The sequence below is a fragment of the Indicator indicator genome, unplaced genomic scaffold (genome assembly GCF_027791375.1).
Source record: "Indicator indicator isolate 239-I01 unplaced genomic scaffold, UM_Iind_1.1 iindUn_scaffold_104, whole genome shotgun sequence".
NCBI classification, from domain to species: Eukaryota; Metazoa; Chordata; class Aves; order Piciformes; family Indicatoridae; genus Indicator; species Indicator indicator.
In genome coordinates, this window is record NW_026539217.1 from 109,217 (window position 1) to 125,000 (window position 15,784).

At 65.7% G+C, this 15,784-nt stretch overlaps 1 protein-coding gene across 1 annotated transcript; it reads left to right on the plus strand.

The window, feature by feature from the left end:
• Nucleotides 1-203: 203 nt before the first annotated feature.
• PRKAG1 (protein kinase AMP-activated non-catalytic subunit gamma 1) lies at nucleotides 204-3,385 on the plus strand. The gene is given in 11 exon segments (XM_054398775.1): nucleotides 204-307; nucleotides 672-776; nucleotides 809-848; nucleotides 851-930; nucleotides 1,035-1,080; nucleotides 1,197-1,251; nucleotides 1,337-1,463; nucleotides 1,857-2,022; nucleotides 2,138-2,175; nucleotides 3,038-3,184; nucleotides 3,287-3,385. Coding segments are annotated over 11 exon segments (975 nt in total). The 5' UTR covers nucleotides 204-235.
• The last annotated feature ends 12,399 nt before the right edge of the window (nucleotides 3,386-15,784 follow it).

A 15,784-nucleotide genomic window follows, 5' to 3' on the forward strand; every position in this document is an offset into this window, starting at 1 on the left:
AGTTGGGGTGCCCCAGGCTGTGTGGGGTCTCAGGAGTTGGGGTGCCCCAGGAGCTGGGGTGCTCAGGAGTTGGGGTCTCCCAGGAGCTGGGGTGCCCCAGGCTGTGTGGTGTCTCAGGAGTTGGGGTGCTCAGGAGCTGGGGTGCCCCGGGCTGTGTGGTGTCTCCCTGCTGCTGGCTGGCAGCTGACCCTGCCTGTGCCCAGGGCGGTGCCACCGCGGTGCCTACTCAGCCTTCATGCAGTCTCACTGCTGCTACGACCTCATCCCCACCAGCTCCAAACTGGTTGTGTTCGACACGTCCCTGCAGGTAGGCCGAGGGTGGGGGGCAGCAGAGCTGGGGCTGGGGGCAGGGCACAGAATAGAGCCTGGGGACTAAACTGGGACGAGGAGACAGGTTTGGGGCTGGGGGCTGCAAAGTGGGGCCTGGGATGGAGCCTGGGGGTGTAACTGGGACCAGGAGACAGATTTGGGGCTGGGGGCTACAGAGTGGGGCCTGGGATGGAGCCTGGGGTGTAACTGGGACCAGGCTTGGGGCTGGGGGCTGGGCCTGAGGCTGCTCTCTCACCTCATAAAGGTCTGGTGGGGGGAGGGCCAGAGTGGGGCCATGCAGGGGGGTGCCCAGTGCCCTTGGGGGTGCCCCCTGCCTCTGCTGCCACCCTGCCCCCATGCAGGTGAAGAAGGCTTTCTTCGCCCTCGTCACCAACGGCGTGCGGGCAGCTCCCCTGTGGGACAGCAAGAAGCAGAGCTTCGTGGGTGAGCAAACGGGGCAGGGGGGTGCCCAGGGGGTGCCCAGGGGGACTGATTGGAGGGACCCATGGGGGTGGCAGGGGGCTGGCAAGAACCCCCTCACCCTGCCCCCCACCCCCCCCAGGCATGCTGACCATCACTGACTTCATCAACATCCTGCACCGCTACTACAAATCACCCATGGTGAGGACCTGTGCCAGGCTCGGCCCCGAGGGCACCTGGTGCCCGGCCCCCTGCCCGCCCCGCGCCTGCCCACCGCTGAGCCTCCTTTCTCTCCTTGCACCCAGGTGCAGATCTATGAGCTGGAGGAGCACAAGATAGAGACGTGGAGAGGTGAGAGGGGTCCCTGCCCGCTGCTTCCCTCCCACTCTACCCCGTGCCTGCCAAGGGGTGCCCGATGCCCCTTGGCTCTGCCTGCTGCCTGCCCTCAGCCTTTCCTCTCCCCACAGAGGTTTATCTCCAAGACTCCTTCAAGCCGCTGGTTTGCATCTCCCCCAGTGCCAGGTAGCCCTGTGCTGCAGGGAGGTGTTTGGGTGCCAGGCTGGGGCCCTGGCACACCCCTGCTGCCCCTCTGCCTTGTGTCCTGCAGCCTCTTTGATGCTGTCTCCTCCCTGATCCGCAACAAGATCCATCGGCTGCCAGTCATCGACCCTGACTCGGGCAACACCCTCTACATCCTCACCCACAAACGCATCCTCAAGTTCCTCAAGCTCTTTGTAAGTGCCACCCCTGCCCCCTGCCAGGGGCACACCCACTCAGCCCAGCCCTGCCAGGTACCTCTAGTGCCCGGCCAGGCACTGTGTGCCTGCAGGGCCCGGCTCGGCCCTCGCCGTGGGCAACCTGCTTCACTGTGGGTGCTGGAGGGGGCATCCCCAGGACTCTCTGTGGACCCTACAGCCCATTCCTGCCCACACCCAGCAGGGGGGGGCGTCCCTTGGAGCCTACCTGGCAGCCAGCACTCTGCTTTTCACTCCCTAAAACAGCAGCCTGGGCACTGCCAGGTGGCACCGGAGGGGGCAGCACCCTGGGGGGGGCGTGCAGCAGGCTGAGGTGGCATCAGCAGTGTGTGTGTGTGTGTGTGTGGGCAACCCACTCCCTGTCCCCTGCAGATAGCAGAGGTCCCAAAGCCTGACTTCATGGGCAAGACCTTGGAGGAGCTGCAGATTGGCACCTACAGCAACATCGCAGTGGTGCAGAGCAGCACCCCCCTCTACGTGGCACTGGGCATCTTCGTGCAGCACCGAGTCTCTGCCCTGCCAGTCGTCGATGACTCTGGTGAGGGATGAGGCCTGGAGTGCCCCAGCCCCCTGCCAGCCCTCCCTGAAGCCCTGGCACAGCCCCCACCCTGTGCCAGGGCACCTCTCACAGCCTCTCTCCTCTCCCTGCCCAGGGCGCGTGGTTGATATTTACTCCAAGTTCGATGTCATTGTGAGTAGTGGGGAGGGGGTGAAGGGGGGAGGGGGGAGGGAACAAAACTGGAAGCGGGGAGGTTCAGGTTGGATGTGAGGAAGAAATTCTTCCCCCTGAGGGTGGTGAGAGCCTGGCACAGGTAGCCCAGGGAGGTGGTGGTGGAAGCCTCATCCCTGGAGGTGTTCAAGGCCAGGCTGGAGGTGGCTGTGAGCAACCTGCTGTGGTGTGAGGTGTCCCTGGGGCTGGGACTGGCTGAGCCCTGAGGTCCCTTCCAGCCCTGGCAGTTCTCTGATTCTGTGATGGAGATACTTGAATGTGGCCAGAGAAGGGCAACAAGGCTGGGGAGGGGGCTGGAGCACAAGGCTGGGGAGGAGGCTGGAGCACAAGGCTGGGGAGAAGTTTGCAGGCTGAGGGACTTGGGGTTGTTCAGCTTGGAGAGGAGGAGGCTCAGGGGAGACCTTCTGGCTCTCTGTGACTCCCTGAGGGGAGGCTGTAGCCAGGGGGGTTTGGTCTCTTCTCCCAAGCAAGCAGTGGCAGGAGAGGACACAGCCTGGAGCTGTGCAGGGGGAAGTTGAGGCTGGAAGTGAGGAGAAAGTTCTTCCCAGGAAGAGTAATTGGCCTCGGGAATGGACTGCCCAGGGAAGTGGTGGAGCTCTCTGGGGGGTGGTGGAGCTCTCTGGGGGGTGGTGGAGCTCTCTGGGGGGTGGTGGAGCTCTCTGGGGGTGATGGAGCTCTCTGGGGGTGATGGAGCTCTCTGGGGGTGATGGAGCTCCCTGGAGGTGTTCAAAAAAAGGCTGAGCTGGGCTCTGAGGGTTATATTGTGGGGTACGGAGGGTGCTGGCAGTGCCCCCTCCACACCCAGTGCTTGTGCTTGCCCCAGAACCTGGCAGCAGAGAAGACCTACAACAACCTGGACGTGACGGTGACGCGGGCGCTGCAGCACCGCTCCCACTACTTCGAGGGGGTCCTCAAGTGCTACAAGCATGAGACCCTGGAGGCCATCATCAACCGCCTGGTGGAGGCTGAGGTAACGTCCCCAGGGCACCAAGCCAAGGGCAGGAGGAGGGGAAAGGGCAGGGCTGGGCTCCCCGTGCCAGCCTCAGCCCCTTCCCTGTGCCCCGTGTGCCAGGTTCACCGGCTGGTGGTGGTGGACGAGAGCGACGTGGTCAAGGGCATCGTCTCCCTCTCCGACATCCTGCAGGCCTTGGTCCTCCCCCAGGGCCCCTGAGGGGGGTGGGGGAGTTTGGGGGTTGGGGGGGGTGAGGGTCGTTGAAGCCCTCAGGGTGCTCCCAGCCTACTCTCTTGCCAGGCCATGACCCCCGCCTCGGGCTGGTGGGCACCCCCCGGGGAGGTGGAGACTCCCTCCTCACCAGCAGCGTTCAGCAATAAGCTGTGGCTGGGGGGCAGCCCCAGCCCTGCTCGGGGTGGGGGGAGCCTGCAGCTGCCCCCCACCCCCTTCCCTCACCACACTCTGCTGCACCTCAAAGCTGGGCTGGCAGGGTGCTGGGGGGCAGCCTCCCCCCATCCCCGGGGTACAGCCCCCCACCCTCCCGGGGTGCAGAGCTGGGTTCAGACACCTCCAGGCCCCACCCCCTGCCCCCCACCTGGGGTTAGGTTTTAATTGCCCCCCACCCCCTGCCCCCCATCCCACTCAGCTCCGTCCAGCCTGGGGCTGCCCCCCTGCCCAGGTCCCCCCACTTCTGGCCATGCTTCCCACTGGGCCACTCCTGTGCCCTCCACTGCTCCCTGGGTGGAAATGAATAAACACAGAGCTGGCACCCACCTGGCCTCGCTGTGGGGCACCCGGGGGGGCACCAGGGCTGAGGGAGGGGGTGCCCAAAGATGGGGGACACGGAAGGGGGGTGACACCCCCCCACCTCTCAGCCCCCCACCCTCCCTCCACAGGCCAGGGGGAATCTGCTGAGCTCACCCAGCCCCTAAATCCCTGTTTGTTCCGCCCTGGCTCTTCTAAAAGGCTTGGAGCAGGGACGGGACAGGGACAGGGACGCAGGGACCCTCCTGGTGGGCACCAGGCTGAGCTTTTGGGGGTGTCTGGGCTGGGCAAGGGTTGGTTCGTGGGGTCCCCCCGTTTTGGGGGGTGTTGGGGTAGGGGTGCTTCACCGGCAGCTGGGACTCTCTGGTTTGCTGCCGGTGCTGCTCGGGGGAGGCACCGAGCTCGGCCCTGCTGAGCTTGGCACATTCCCGCCCGGGGAGGGGGATGCCAGGACCTGGCCTCTGCCACCAGCGCTGGGGTCTGGCACAGGCTGAGGGGCAGCAGAGCGAGGTGAGAGCCTGGGGGCGTGGGGAGGGGTGGGGAGGGTTTGGGGGGGCCCAGGGTTGTTCCTGGGGGGTGGTGCCGGTGCCGTTGCCATGCCGCCGCCGGAGGGTTGCTAAGCTCCGCTCGGAGCCCGCGTGGGCTGCAACGCTCGGTGCCAAACCTGGCATCGCTTTGGCGCAGGGGGGAAGGGAGCTGGGCTCAGGGGGGTGGTGGTAGTTCGTGGGGGGAGCACCCCCTGGGGACAACTGCTTGGGTCCCCGCGAGGTGCCAGGCTCCCAGCTGCCGAGCCAGGGGCACGGGGCGGCTGCCGGCCTGGCGGTGCCAGCGAGCAGGGCGCGGGGGGCACACGTGCCAGGGCGGCGGCAGTGGCGGCGTGGGTGGGCGCCTGGCACCGCCGAAGCTTTGCCCAGCGCAGGACCCCCAAGGCCTGGGTGGGCTGCGGGGCTATGTTGGGGGGTCCAGAGCGGGGCGGGGGGCGGCTGCGCATCTGCGAGCGAACCAAGCTGCTGCTGGTGGAGATCGACTCGGTGGCATCTTGCAGCCTGGGCACCAGCATGGCCGCGGGGTGCCAGCCCCAGCCCCCCTGGACCTACCGCCGCATCGCCGGGGAGTACGCGTGAGTGGGGACCGGGGGGCTTGGGGGAGGTGGTGATAGTGGGGGTAGGGGTGGGGGGGGAGGGTCTCTCCTGTGCCCCAGCCCATGCCAGGCCTGGCTCCTGGCACCCCTCACGCCCCCCCCACTCTCTGTCTTGCAGGTACCTGGAGCAGAGCTTCGTGGCGGAGCTGCCCCCGCCCTGGCTCCCGGTGCCCCCTGCTCCCCCCTGCCACCTGCAGGGCTTCGCCAGCCTGGGCTGTGAGAGCAGGCCCTGGGTGCCCCCCGCCCGCTACCCCCCGCGCCCCCCCGAGGGGACGGGGGGCAGCGTCCCCCGGAGCCGGCACCCTCCGCGCACCCCCCAGCCCCTGCCGCCCGCGGGCAGGCTATGCCCCCCCACCTATGAGGCCCACATGCAGCGGGTGCAGGCAGCTCACGGCCGCCGGGGGGCGCCACCCCCTTACGTCTCGCCCCCTGCCTACGACGCTCCGCACCGCACCTTGCAGCTGCGGCCGCCCCGGGGACCCCGGAGCCCCCCGCCTGCCCCCCCTGCCCGCAGGGTTGTGCCCAGGGTCTGGAGCCACACGCTGCCCCGGGCGGCCACCGAGGCCGGGCACTGGCGGCCCCACGGCAAGCAGCCCTCCCCGGGGGGACCCGGCACCCCCTGGTACAGCCAGACGCTGCCGCGGGCGGTGGGCAGCCGGGTGCCAGGGCGTGGCAGGGGACGGAGTGGCACAGGGGGCCACGTCCTCATCGATGCCACCCGCGTGGTGGTGCGGGCCCAGTACGTGCCCCCCCCCCAGCGGCAACAGGTTCGCTACACCGAGGGGGGGGCCCCGGCGCCCCCTGTCCCCCCGGGCAGCACCCCTGTGCCCCCTGCAGCTGCCACCCCCCCAGCAGCCTCCTCCTCACCCTCCCGGGACCCCCCTAGCAGCCCCCGCAGTCCGTGGCGGAGCCCAAGCGGGTGCGGGGATGCCCGGGGCCGGCCCCCGGTACGGCGCCCGGTGCTGTACGCCCAGGCCCTGCGGGAGGCTGTGTCCCGCATCCGGCGCCACACGGCGCCCGACTCCGACTCGGAGGCCGAGGGGGCCCCGGGGGCGTCCCGGTGGAGGCTGTGCCGCGACGCCTCCCGCGCCTACAGCAGCAGCAGCAGCAGCCTCGACAGCACCGGAGCCTCCCCGGGGGCCGCCAGCCCCCCCCGCGCCTGAGGGGAGGGGTCCGCAAGGGTGTGGTCCTAAGGGGGTGTGGCCCCAAAGGGGGTGGTGCTTGGCGGGGTGTGGCCAGGAGGGGGCGGGACTCGTGGCGGACCCCAGTAAAAGCTGCAGGAGCTCCGAAAATCTTCCTCTGCCCCTTCTGTGTGTGCTGGGGGGGTGGGGTTCCAGGGCTGGGGTCCTCGCTGGAGTTGAGGGGGGGACAGAGGGACAGAGGTGTGAGGGAGGGTCCAGGGCTGGGGTCCCTGTTGGAGTTGAGGGGGGACAGTTGGTGTGAAGTGTCCCTGGGCATGGCAGGGGGGTTGGGACTGGCTGAGCCTTGAGGTCCCTTCCAGCCCTGGCAGTTCTCTGATTCTGTGATGGAGATACTTGAACGTGGCCAGAGAAGGGCAACAAGGCTGGGGAGGGGGCTGGAGCACAAGGTTGGGGAGGGGGCTGGAGCACAAGGGTGGGGAGAAGTTTGCAGGCTGAGGGACTTGGGGTTGTTCAGCCTGGAGAGGAGGAGGCTCAGGGGAGACCTTCTGGCTCTCTGTGACTCCCTGAGGGGAGGCTGTAGCCAGGGGGGTTTGGTCTCTTCTCCCAAGCAGGCAGTGGCAGGAGAGGACACAGCCTGGAGCTGTGCAGGGGGAAGTTGAGGCTGGAAGTGAGGAGAAAGTTCTTCCCAGGAAGAGTAATTGGCCTCGGGAATGGACTGCCCAGGGAAGTGGTGGAGGTCCCTGGAGGTGGTGGAGGTCCCTGGAGGTAGTGGAGCTCCCTGGAAGTGGTGGAGATCTCTGGAGGTTGTGGAGATCCCTGGAAGTGGTGGAGCTCCCTGGGGGTGGTGGAGATCCCTGGGAGTGGTGGAGCTCCCTGGAAGTGGTCAATAAAAGTTGGATGTGGCACCTGGAGGCAGGGTTCAGTGGCCAGGAGGGGTTGGGTTGGACCTGATGAGCTCTGAGGTCTTTTCCAACCTGGTTGATTGATTCTGGGATTCTGTGACTCTGATTCTGTGGTTGTAGGATTCTGGGATTTTGGAATTCTGTGATCCTGGGATTCTGTGTTTCTGGGGTCCTGGGGTTTTGGGATTCTGGGATTCTGTAACTCTCATTCTGTGGTTGTGGGATTCTTGGGTTCTGGGATTCTGGGGTTCTGGGATCCTGGGATTCTGGGGTTCTGTAACTCTGATTTTGTGGTTGTGGGATTCTGGGATTTGGGGATTCTGGGATTCTGTGGTTCTGGGGTTCTGGGATTCTGTGACTCTGGGATTTTGGGATTCTGGGATTTTTGGGGCCCCAAAGCACTGTGGTCACTGCAGCTTGGGGGGTCCCAGGGCAGCCGGGGGGTGGGGGGAAGGAGGGGGGAAGGTTGTCTCAGGGTTTGGGGGGGAGGTCCTAGGACCCCATGGGCAGGGGGCCCTGGCAGCTGAGGGGGGGTCCCAGAACACCAGGGGGGGTCCAAGGCCATGGGGAGGGGGTCTCAGAGCCTGGGTGGTCCCAAGACACAATGGTGGGGAGGGGTCCTCAGGTCCCAGGAGAACATGGGGGGGATATGTGACAGCTGGGAGGGGGAAACAATACTGCCGGGGGGGAGGGCCTCAGGGTTTTGTGGGGGGACTTGGGGGGACCTCAGGGACCCACAGCAGCTCAAAGGGGACCCAAGACATTGAGGGGAGGGGGTCCCAGAAAGCCTGGGGGGGGGAGGGGGGAGTCACAGAGCTTTGGGATGGCACCCGGGGGGGTCCCTTGGTGGCTGGAGGGAGGGTGGGGGGCAGGGGGTGGGGTCAGGTCCCTCAGTGCCCCCCCCCGGCTGCCACTGCTTTGATGTGGCCTCAGCACCGCAGCGCAACCAGAGCCAGTGTGGGGGAGGGGCAACGGGGGAGGGGGGAACAGATGGGGGCCAGACGGGCTGGGGGGGGGGGGACACCTGGGTGGGGAGGGGTCCTCCGTGGTGCTTGGGGTCCCCTCCCTGTCACCCTGGGGGGGTTATCCTTATCCCCGTGTTCCCCCCCCCCGCCCCCTATCCCTCCCTACCCCCCAGGTCCATCTCTGCTGCCCCCCAGACCAATCCAGAGTCCATCCTTGACCCCCCCCAGATCCATTCTTGTCCCTCCAGAGTCCCTCTCTGTCCCCCCAGGGTCTGTCCTGTCACCTCTGGGGGCTGTCCCTGTCCCCCCCCCCCCGCGATCACTCCGTGCCCCCCCCAGGTCTACCTCTGCTCCCCCCAGGTCCATCTCTGTCCCCCAGGTTCACTTCTGCCCCCTCCCCCCTCGCCCGGGTCTGTCCCTGCCTCCCCCCCCAAGTCTATCATTGCTCCCCCCCGGGACTCCCTGCTCCCCAGTCTATCCCTGTACCCCCTGGGTCTCTCCCCCCCCCCGCCTCCGGTCTATCTTTGCTCCCCAAGTCTATCCCTGCCTCCCCAAGTCTCTCCCTGCCCCTCCAGGTCTATCCCTGCCCCCCCCGGCTCTCCCGCTGACCCCCAGGTCTATCCCTGCCCCCCCCAGGTCTGTCCCTGTCCCCCCAGGTCTATCCCTGCCCCCCCAAGTCTCTCCCTGCTCCCCAAGTCTATTCCTGTCCCCCCAAGTCCATCCCTGTCCCCCCCGGCTCCCTCCCTGCTCCCGTTTGGGTCTATCCTTTCCCCTCCCCGTCCCCCGTCCCCCCCCCGTTCTCTCCCCGTGTCCCCCCCCGTGTCCCCCTCCCCCCCCCGCTCTGTCCCCGCCCCGTGTCCCCGTCCCCACCCCGCTCTCGCCGCAGTTATTTCCAGCCCGCCCCCGGGGCGGGATAATTAGAGACTGGAAGGAAACGCCGCGGGCGTGGGCACTGCCCGGCCCCGGGGCAACCTCTGTCCCCGGCTTCCCCGGACCCCCCCGGACCCCCTCTCAGCTCCAGCCAGGTCCTCTCAGGTCCTCCTTGCCTTTTGGGGTCTCCCCCCACCCCGGATTTCCCCACCCCGCCCCCGCCTCAAAGTGCTCCTGGTGCCTGGGGGTCACCCCAAGTCCCCGCGTGTGTGCCCTGCCCCCGCCCCCCAATCTCCTTCATGTCCCTCTGGGTCCCCCAAATCTGCCCCAAGTCCTCCATCACCCCATGGGTCCCCCTACAATGGCCCCCATGATCCAATGACACCCCCCCAAATCTCCTTCATGTCCCTGTGGGGACCCCATGGGTCCCCCTAGATCTCTCTCATGACCCCTGGAGACCCCATGGGTCCCCCCAGGTCTCTCTCATGTCCCCCCCCCCCCCCCCAATGCCCCCCTGGGGACCCTATGACCCCATGGGTCCCCCAAATTTCTTTCCTGTCCCCCTGTGTGTCCCCCCCATGACCTCACAGGTGTGTCCCCCCCAAATCTCCCCCATGTCCCCCCTCAATCTTCTTTTGGGTTCCCCATGAGCCCCCTGCCCCCCGCCCCCCCCCCCATGTCCTCCATCACCCCATGGGGGTCCCCCCCCCAATTCTCCTGCATGTTCCCAGGGGTTCTCCATGACCCCAGGAGTGCCTCTCAACCTCTCCCGCGACCCTCTGGGTCCCCCCCCATCCCCCCCCCCAGTTCTCCTCCTGTCCCCTCCATGTCCTATGGATCCCCCCAGACCCTATAGATCCCTCCAGACACTATAGGACCCCTACAGGCCCCCCCCAGATCCTATAGATCCTCTCCAGAATCTATAGATCCCCTCCAGACCCTATGGCTCACCCCCCAGACCCTACAGATCCCCCCCCAGATCCTATAGATGCCCCCAGACCCTATAGATCCTGCAAGACCCTCTGGATCCTTCCAGACCCTGTGGGTCCTTTCCCCGCCCCCCCAATAGATCTCTCCATACCCTATAGATCCCCCCCCCGACCCTACAGACCCTCCCCCAGCCTTTACAGATCCCCCCCACCCCTATAGACTCCCCCAACCCCTACAGACCCTCCCCAACCCCTACAGACCTACCTAGTCCCTATAGACACCCCCAGACCCTACAGAGCCCCCCCAGCATCTATAGACCCTCCCAGCCCTTACAGAACCCCTCCAGCCCCCCCCCTCAGCTTCTACAGACCCCCCCAGCCCCTTCAGCCCCCCCCCAGCCCCTACAGACCTCCCCCCAGCCCCTCTATACCCCCTCAGCCTCTATAGACCACCCCTAGACCCTCCAGAACTCTCCAGCCCCTCCAGACCCCCCCAGCCCCTTCAGCCCTCCCTCCAGACGCCCCCAGCCCCTTCAGCCCCCCCTATAAACCCCCCCCAGCCCCTTCAGCCCCCCCTAGCCCCTACAGCTCCTCCTCAGGTTCTATAGACCCCCCCAGCCTCTCCGAAACCCCCAGCTCCTATAGACGCCCCCCCAGCCCCATAGAACTCTGCAGCCCCTCCAGACGCCCCCCAGCCCCTTCAGCCCCCACCTAGCCTCTACAGACCCCCCCCCCAGGTCCTCCAGACCTCATCCTATAGAACTTCCCCCAGGTTCTATAGACCCCCACCATCCCCTATAGAACTCTGCAGCCTCTCCAGCCCCCCCTAGCCCCTATAGATCTCCCCCCAGGCCCCCCCCAGCCCCTTCAGGCCCCCCTAGCCCCTCCAGATCCCCCCCACCAGCCCCTATAGACCCCCCCAGGCTCTCCAGACCCCCCCCCTATAGAACTCCCCTCATGTTCTACAGACCCCCCCCAGCACCCCCCCCAGCCCCTTCAGATCCCCCCAGGCCTTCCAGACCCCCCCCAGGCCCTCCAGCCCCCCCCAGCCCCTATAGACCCCCCCCCAGGCACTCCAGACCCCCCCCATAGAACTCCCCTCATGTTCTACAGACCCCCCCAGTCTCCCCCCAGCCCCTATAGACCCCCCTAGGCTCTCCAGACCCCCTCCTATAGATCTCCCCTCAGGTTCTACAGACTCCCCCAGCCACACCCCCAGCCCCTTCAGACCCCCCCCCAGGCCTTCCAGACCCCCCCCAGCCCCTCCAGCCCCTATAGACCCGCCCTTAGCCCCTATAGAACTCCGCAGCCCCTCCAGACCCCCAACCCCTATATACCCCCCCCAGATCCCCCCTCTATAGACTCCCCCCCACCCCTTCACTTCTCCCCTCCCCCCCCCCTTCTCCCCCGCCCCAAGCCTGAACTTGGCGGGGGGAGGGCTGGTTCCCCACCACAGGTGGGTGCCGGGGGAGGGAGGGAGGAGGAGGATGGGGGTGGGGGTGGGGGCGGCTGCTGCTGCTGCTACTCACCCCCCTCCCCCCTCCTCAAAAAAGCCACCGTGTCCCCCCCTTGCCGTCCCCCCCCTCCCCGCGGGTGCTGGCACTCGGTGCCCGCCGCACCCACGGAGCCTATTTCGAGGCCTCCGACCGCAAGAGAAACATCCGGGGGGGGGTTGGGGGGGGCAGGGAGGGCTTGGGGGGGGTGGGGAGAGGGGAGCCCGGACCGAGAGATGAAGAAGGAGCGAAGGGAAGGGGCGGGGGGGGCGGACACACACACACGCCAGGGACAGGACGCGGGTGGGACGTGGGGACCAGCGCTGGCGGGGGGGGGGGGGGGCAGGGATGGGACCACCCCTGGTGTGTGACCCCTCCCCCCACACCCCCCCCCCCTCGGATTGGGGGTGGTGGGGAGGGGTTGGGGACGTTTTGGGGGGGTGGTGTCAGAAGGGACACTGCAATGCGGGGGGGGGAGGTGGGGGCGAGGGGACCCCAAGGGGGTGACACTGATTGGGGGGGGTGTAGGGGGGCTTGGGGGGAGGGGGGTAGTGAATTCCTACTGCCCCCAGAGCTGCGGGTCTGGTGCTCCCCATTCCCAGCGTTCCCAATTCCCAGCCCCACTGCTCCCAGACCCCATTCCCAGTGCCCCTTTCTCAGTGCTCCCCATTCCCAGCACTCCCAGTCCCCGTTCCCAGTGCCTCCAGTGCCCCTTTCCCAGTGCTCCCCATTCCCAGCACTCCCAGTCCCCGTTCCCAGTGCCTCCAGTGCCCCTTTCCCAGTGCACCTTGTCCTAGCTCCCAGTTTCCCCCAGTCCTCATTCCCAGAGCTCCCCGTTCCCAGTGCCCTCAGCAATCCCAGCCCCCATTCCCAGTTCTCCCAGTCCCTGTACTCCCCATTCCCAGTGCTCCCCATTTCCAGCACTCCCAGTCCCTGTTCCCACTGCCCCCAGTCCCCATTCCCAGTGCCCGCAGTGCCCCATCCACATTCCCAGTGCCCCCAGTCCCCATTCCCAGTGCCCTCAGTCCCTGTTCCCAGTCCCCACTCCCAGTGCCCCCAGTCCCTGTTCCCAGTGCCCATTCCCAGTGCTCCTTACTCCCAGTGCTCCCAGTCCCTGTTCCCAGTCCCTGTTCCCAGTGCCCCCAGACCCTGTTCCCAGTGCCCATTCCCAGTGCTCCCCACTCCCAATGCTCCCAGTCCCTGTTCCCAGTGCCCATTCCCAGTGCTCCCCACTCCTAGTGCCCCCAGTCCCTGTTCCCAGTGCTCCCAGTCGCTGTTCCCATTGCCCCCAGTCCCTGTTCCCAGTGCCCATTCCCAGTGCTCCCCACTCCCAGTGCCTGTTCCCAGTCCCTGTTTCCAGTCCCTGTTCCCAGTGCCCCCAGACCCTACGCCCAGTGCCCATTCCCAGTGCTCCCCACTCCCAATGCTCCCAGTCCCTGTTCCCAGTCCCCATTCCCAGTGCTCCCCACTCCCAATGCTCCCAGTCCCTGTTCCCAGTGCCCATTCCCAGTGCTCCCCACTCCCAATGCTCCCAGTCCCTGTTCCCAGTGCCCCCAGTCCCTGTTCCCAGTCTTGTTCCCAGTGCTCCCAGTCGCTGTTCCCAGTGCCCCCAGTCCCTGTTCCCAGTCCCTATTCCCAGTCCCTGTTCCCAGTGCTCCCAGTCCCTGTTCCCAGTGCCCATTGCCAGTGCTCCCCACTCCCAGTGCCCCCAGTCCCTGTTCCCAGTGCCCATTCCCAGTGCTCCCCACTCCCAGTCCCCACTCCCAGTGCCCCCAGTCCCTGTTCCCAGTCCCTGTTCCCAGTGCTCCCCACTCCCAGTGCTCCCAGTCCCTGTTCCCAGTGCCCATTCCCAGTGCTCCCCACTCCCAGTCCCTACTCCCATTGCCCCCAGTCCCTGTTCCCAGTGCTCCCAGTCCCTGTTCCCAGTGCCCATTGCCAGTGCTCCCCACTCCCAGTGCCCCCAGTCCCTGTTCCCAGTGCCCATTCCCAGTGCTCCCCACTCCCAGTTCCCCCCCCCGCACACATGGAAGCCATTCCTGGGCTGCTCCTCTCCCCTTTGAAGGGGTCGCGGTGCCCCCGCCCCAGCTGCCTCCAACCGCAAGGACCCGCGGCGGGGGGGGGCGGGGGGAGCCGCGGCCACAGCTCGGCGGGGGGGACCCCAGCCCCTGGGGACAGGCAGCGGCGTGGGGACAGAGAGCTGCGTCCTGCTGAGACCCCCCCCCAGAAGTCGAGTCAGGAGGCTGAGACCCCCCCCTACATTCACGTCATGGGGCTGAGACCCTCCCCCAGATTTATGTCATTTGGCTGAGACCCCCCAGAACTCGTGTCAGGGGGCAGAGACCCCCCCCAGATTCATATCATTGGGCTGGGACCCCCCCAAACTCGTGTCATGGGGCTGAGACACCCCCCCCCCCCACCCCCAGATTCTTGTCATGGGGCTGAGACACCCCCCCCCCCTCCAAACTCTTGTCAGGTCCTGAGCTGGGCTGACAGCTGAGGGGGGAATGAGCCAGGGAGGAGAGGGAGGAAAGGAGGGAAGAGAGGGATGGAGGGAGAGGAGGGAGGGAAAGGAAGGAGGGATGGAAGGAAAGATGGAGGGAGAGGAGGGAAGAATGGAGGGAAGAAGGGAGAGAAGGAGGAGTGGGTAGGAGAAAGGAAGGAGGAATGGAGGGAGGGATGGGGAAGTGGATGGAGAAAAGGACATAGGAAGGAGGAATAGAAGGAGGGAAGGAGAAGGACAGGAGGGAGAGGAGGGAGGGATGGAAAGAAAGAGTGAGAGTGGAGTGATGGAAGGAGGAAAAGGTGAAGGGAGGGAGATGGGAAGGGGGAATAAAAGGAGGGAGGGAGATGGGAAGGGGGAATAAAAGGAGGGAGGGAGATGGGAAGGGGGAATAAAAGGAGGGAGGGAGATGGGAAGGGGGAATAAAAGGAGGGAGGGAGATGGGAAGGGGGAATAAAAGGAGGGAGGGAGAGGGACAGGAAGGAGAGAGGGATGGTAGGACAGAGGGACAGGATGAGGGATGGAGGAAGAAGTGGAGAGAGGGAAGGAGATGGGAAGAGGGAAGAGAAGGAAGAAGGAAGGAGGGCTGGAGGCTGGCAGGGGCCATCCGAAGGAGCTGGAGGCAGGACCCCCCCGCCCCCACCTCCACCCCCACTTTGCCCTCCCCCCAGCCGGGCAGGGACCGTGGCCCCGAGTGTGGCCGTGGGGGGGGCGTGGGTGGCCGTGGGTGGCCGTGGGGCTCAGCCCCACCCTGTCATCAACCCCCCCCTCCCCTCCCCAACTCCCCTCGGTGGCGACCACCAAGCTTTGAAACATCCCAGGGGACCCTGGAGGGGAGAGGGAGGGACGGGCGGGGGGGAAGGTCCCTCCTGCCACCCCCAACCCCAATTCACATCCCCGTGCCAGGGGGGACCCCAGGGGCGGGGGTGGGGGGAGGTGTCCCCAAACCCGGTGGGTGCCAAACCCTTATGACCCCCCCCAAAAAAACCCAAACCAAAACAAAGCTAAAAACAAAAAAAAAAAAAAACAACCCCCGAACCCCACGACTTGCCCCCACCCTTCGGGCTGAGGAAGAGGAGGGCTCGGAGCAGCCGTCCCAGTTTGCTCCCAGTTTGTGGGTAGTGGAAAGCCCAAGGAAAGGAGGGGGGGGGAAGGGCCCGGAGGGGGACCAGCGGTTGTGGCCTTCGGCCGCGGCGCCGGCGGCTCCGGAGCGGAAAACCCTGAGTCAGGGCTGGGAAAGGGCCCCGCTGGCTCCCGAAGGGCCAGGGAGGGGGAAATGGGCAAAGGGGAAAGGGGAAAAAAAGGAGAAATTAAAAAATAAATAAATGAAAAGGAGGAAAATAGGGTGGAGGGAAAGGGGGAAGAGAAAAAAAAGGAGGAAAATGGGGGGGAGGGGGAAGAGGAAAATAGGGGAAGAAAAAAGGAGGAAAATAGGAAAATAGGAGGGGGAAAGGAGGAAAATAGGGGGGGAAAAGGAGGGGAAAAGGGGGAGAAGAGGAAAATAGGGAGGAAAAGGAGGAAAAAAGAGGGGGAAGGAGGAAAATAGGGGGGAAAAACGAGGAAAGAGGTGGAAAGGAGGAAAATAGGGGGAAAAAGGAGGAAAAAGGGGGGGGGAAGGAGGAAAATAGAGGAAAAGAAAAGGAGGAAAAGAGGAAAATGGGGGAAAGGAGGAAAATAGGGGGGAAAAAGGAGGAAAATAGGGGGAAAAAGGAGGAAAATGGGGGAGGAAGGAGGAAAATGGGTGGAAAGGAGGAAAACTGGGGGGAGAAAGGAGGAAAAAAGGGGAAAGAGGAAAATAGGGGAGAAAAAAAGGAGGAAACTGGGGGGAAGGAGGAAAATAGGGGGAAAAGGAGGAAAAAAGAGGGGGAAGGAGGAAAATAGGGGAGAAAAAAGGGGGGAGAAAAGGGGGGA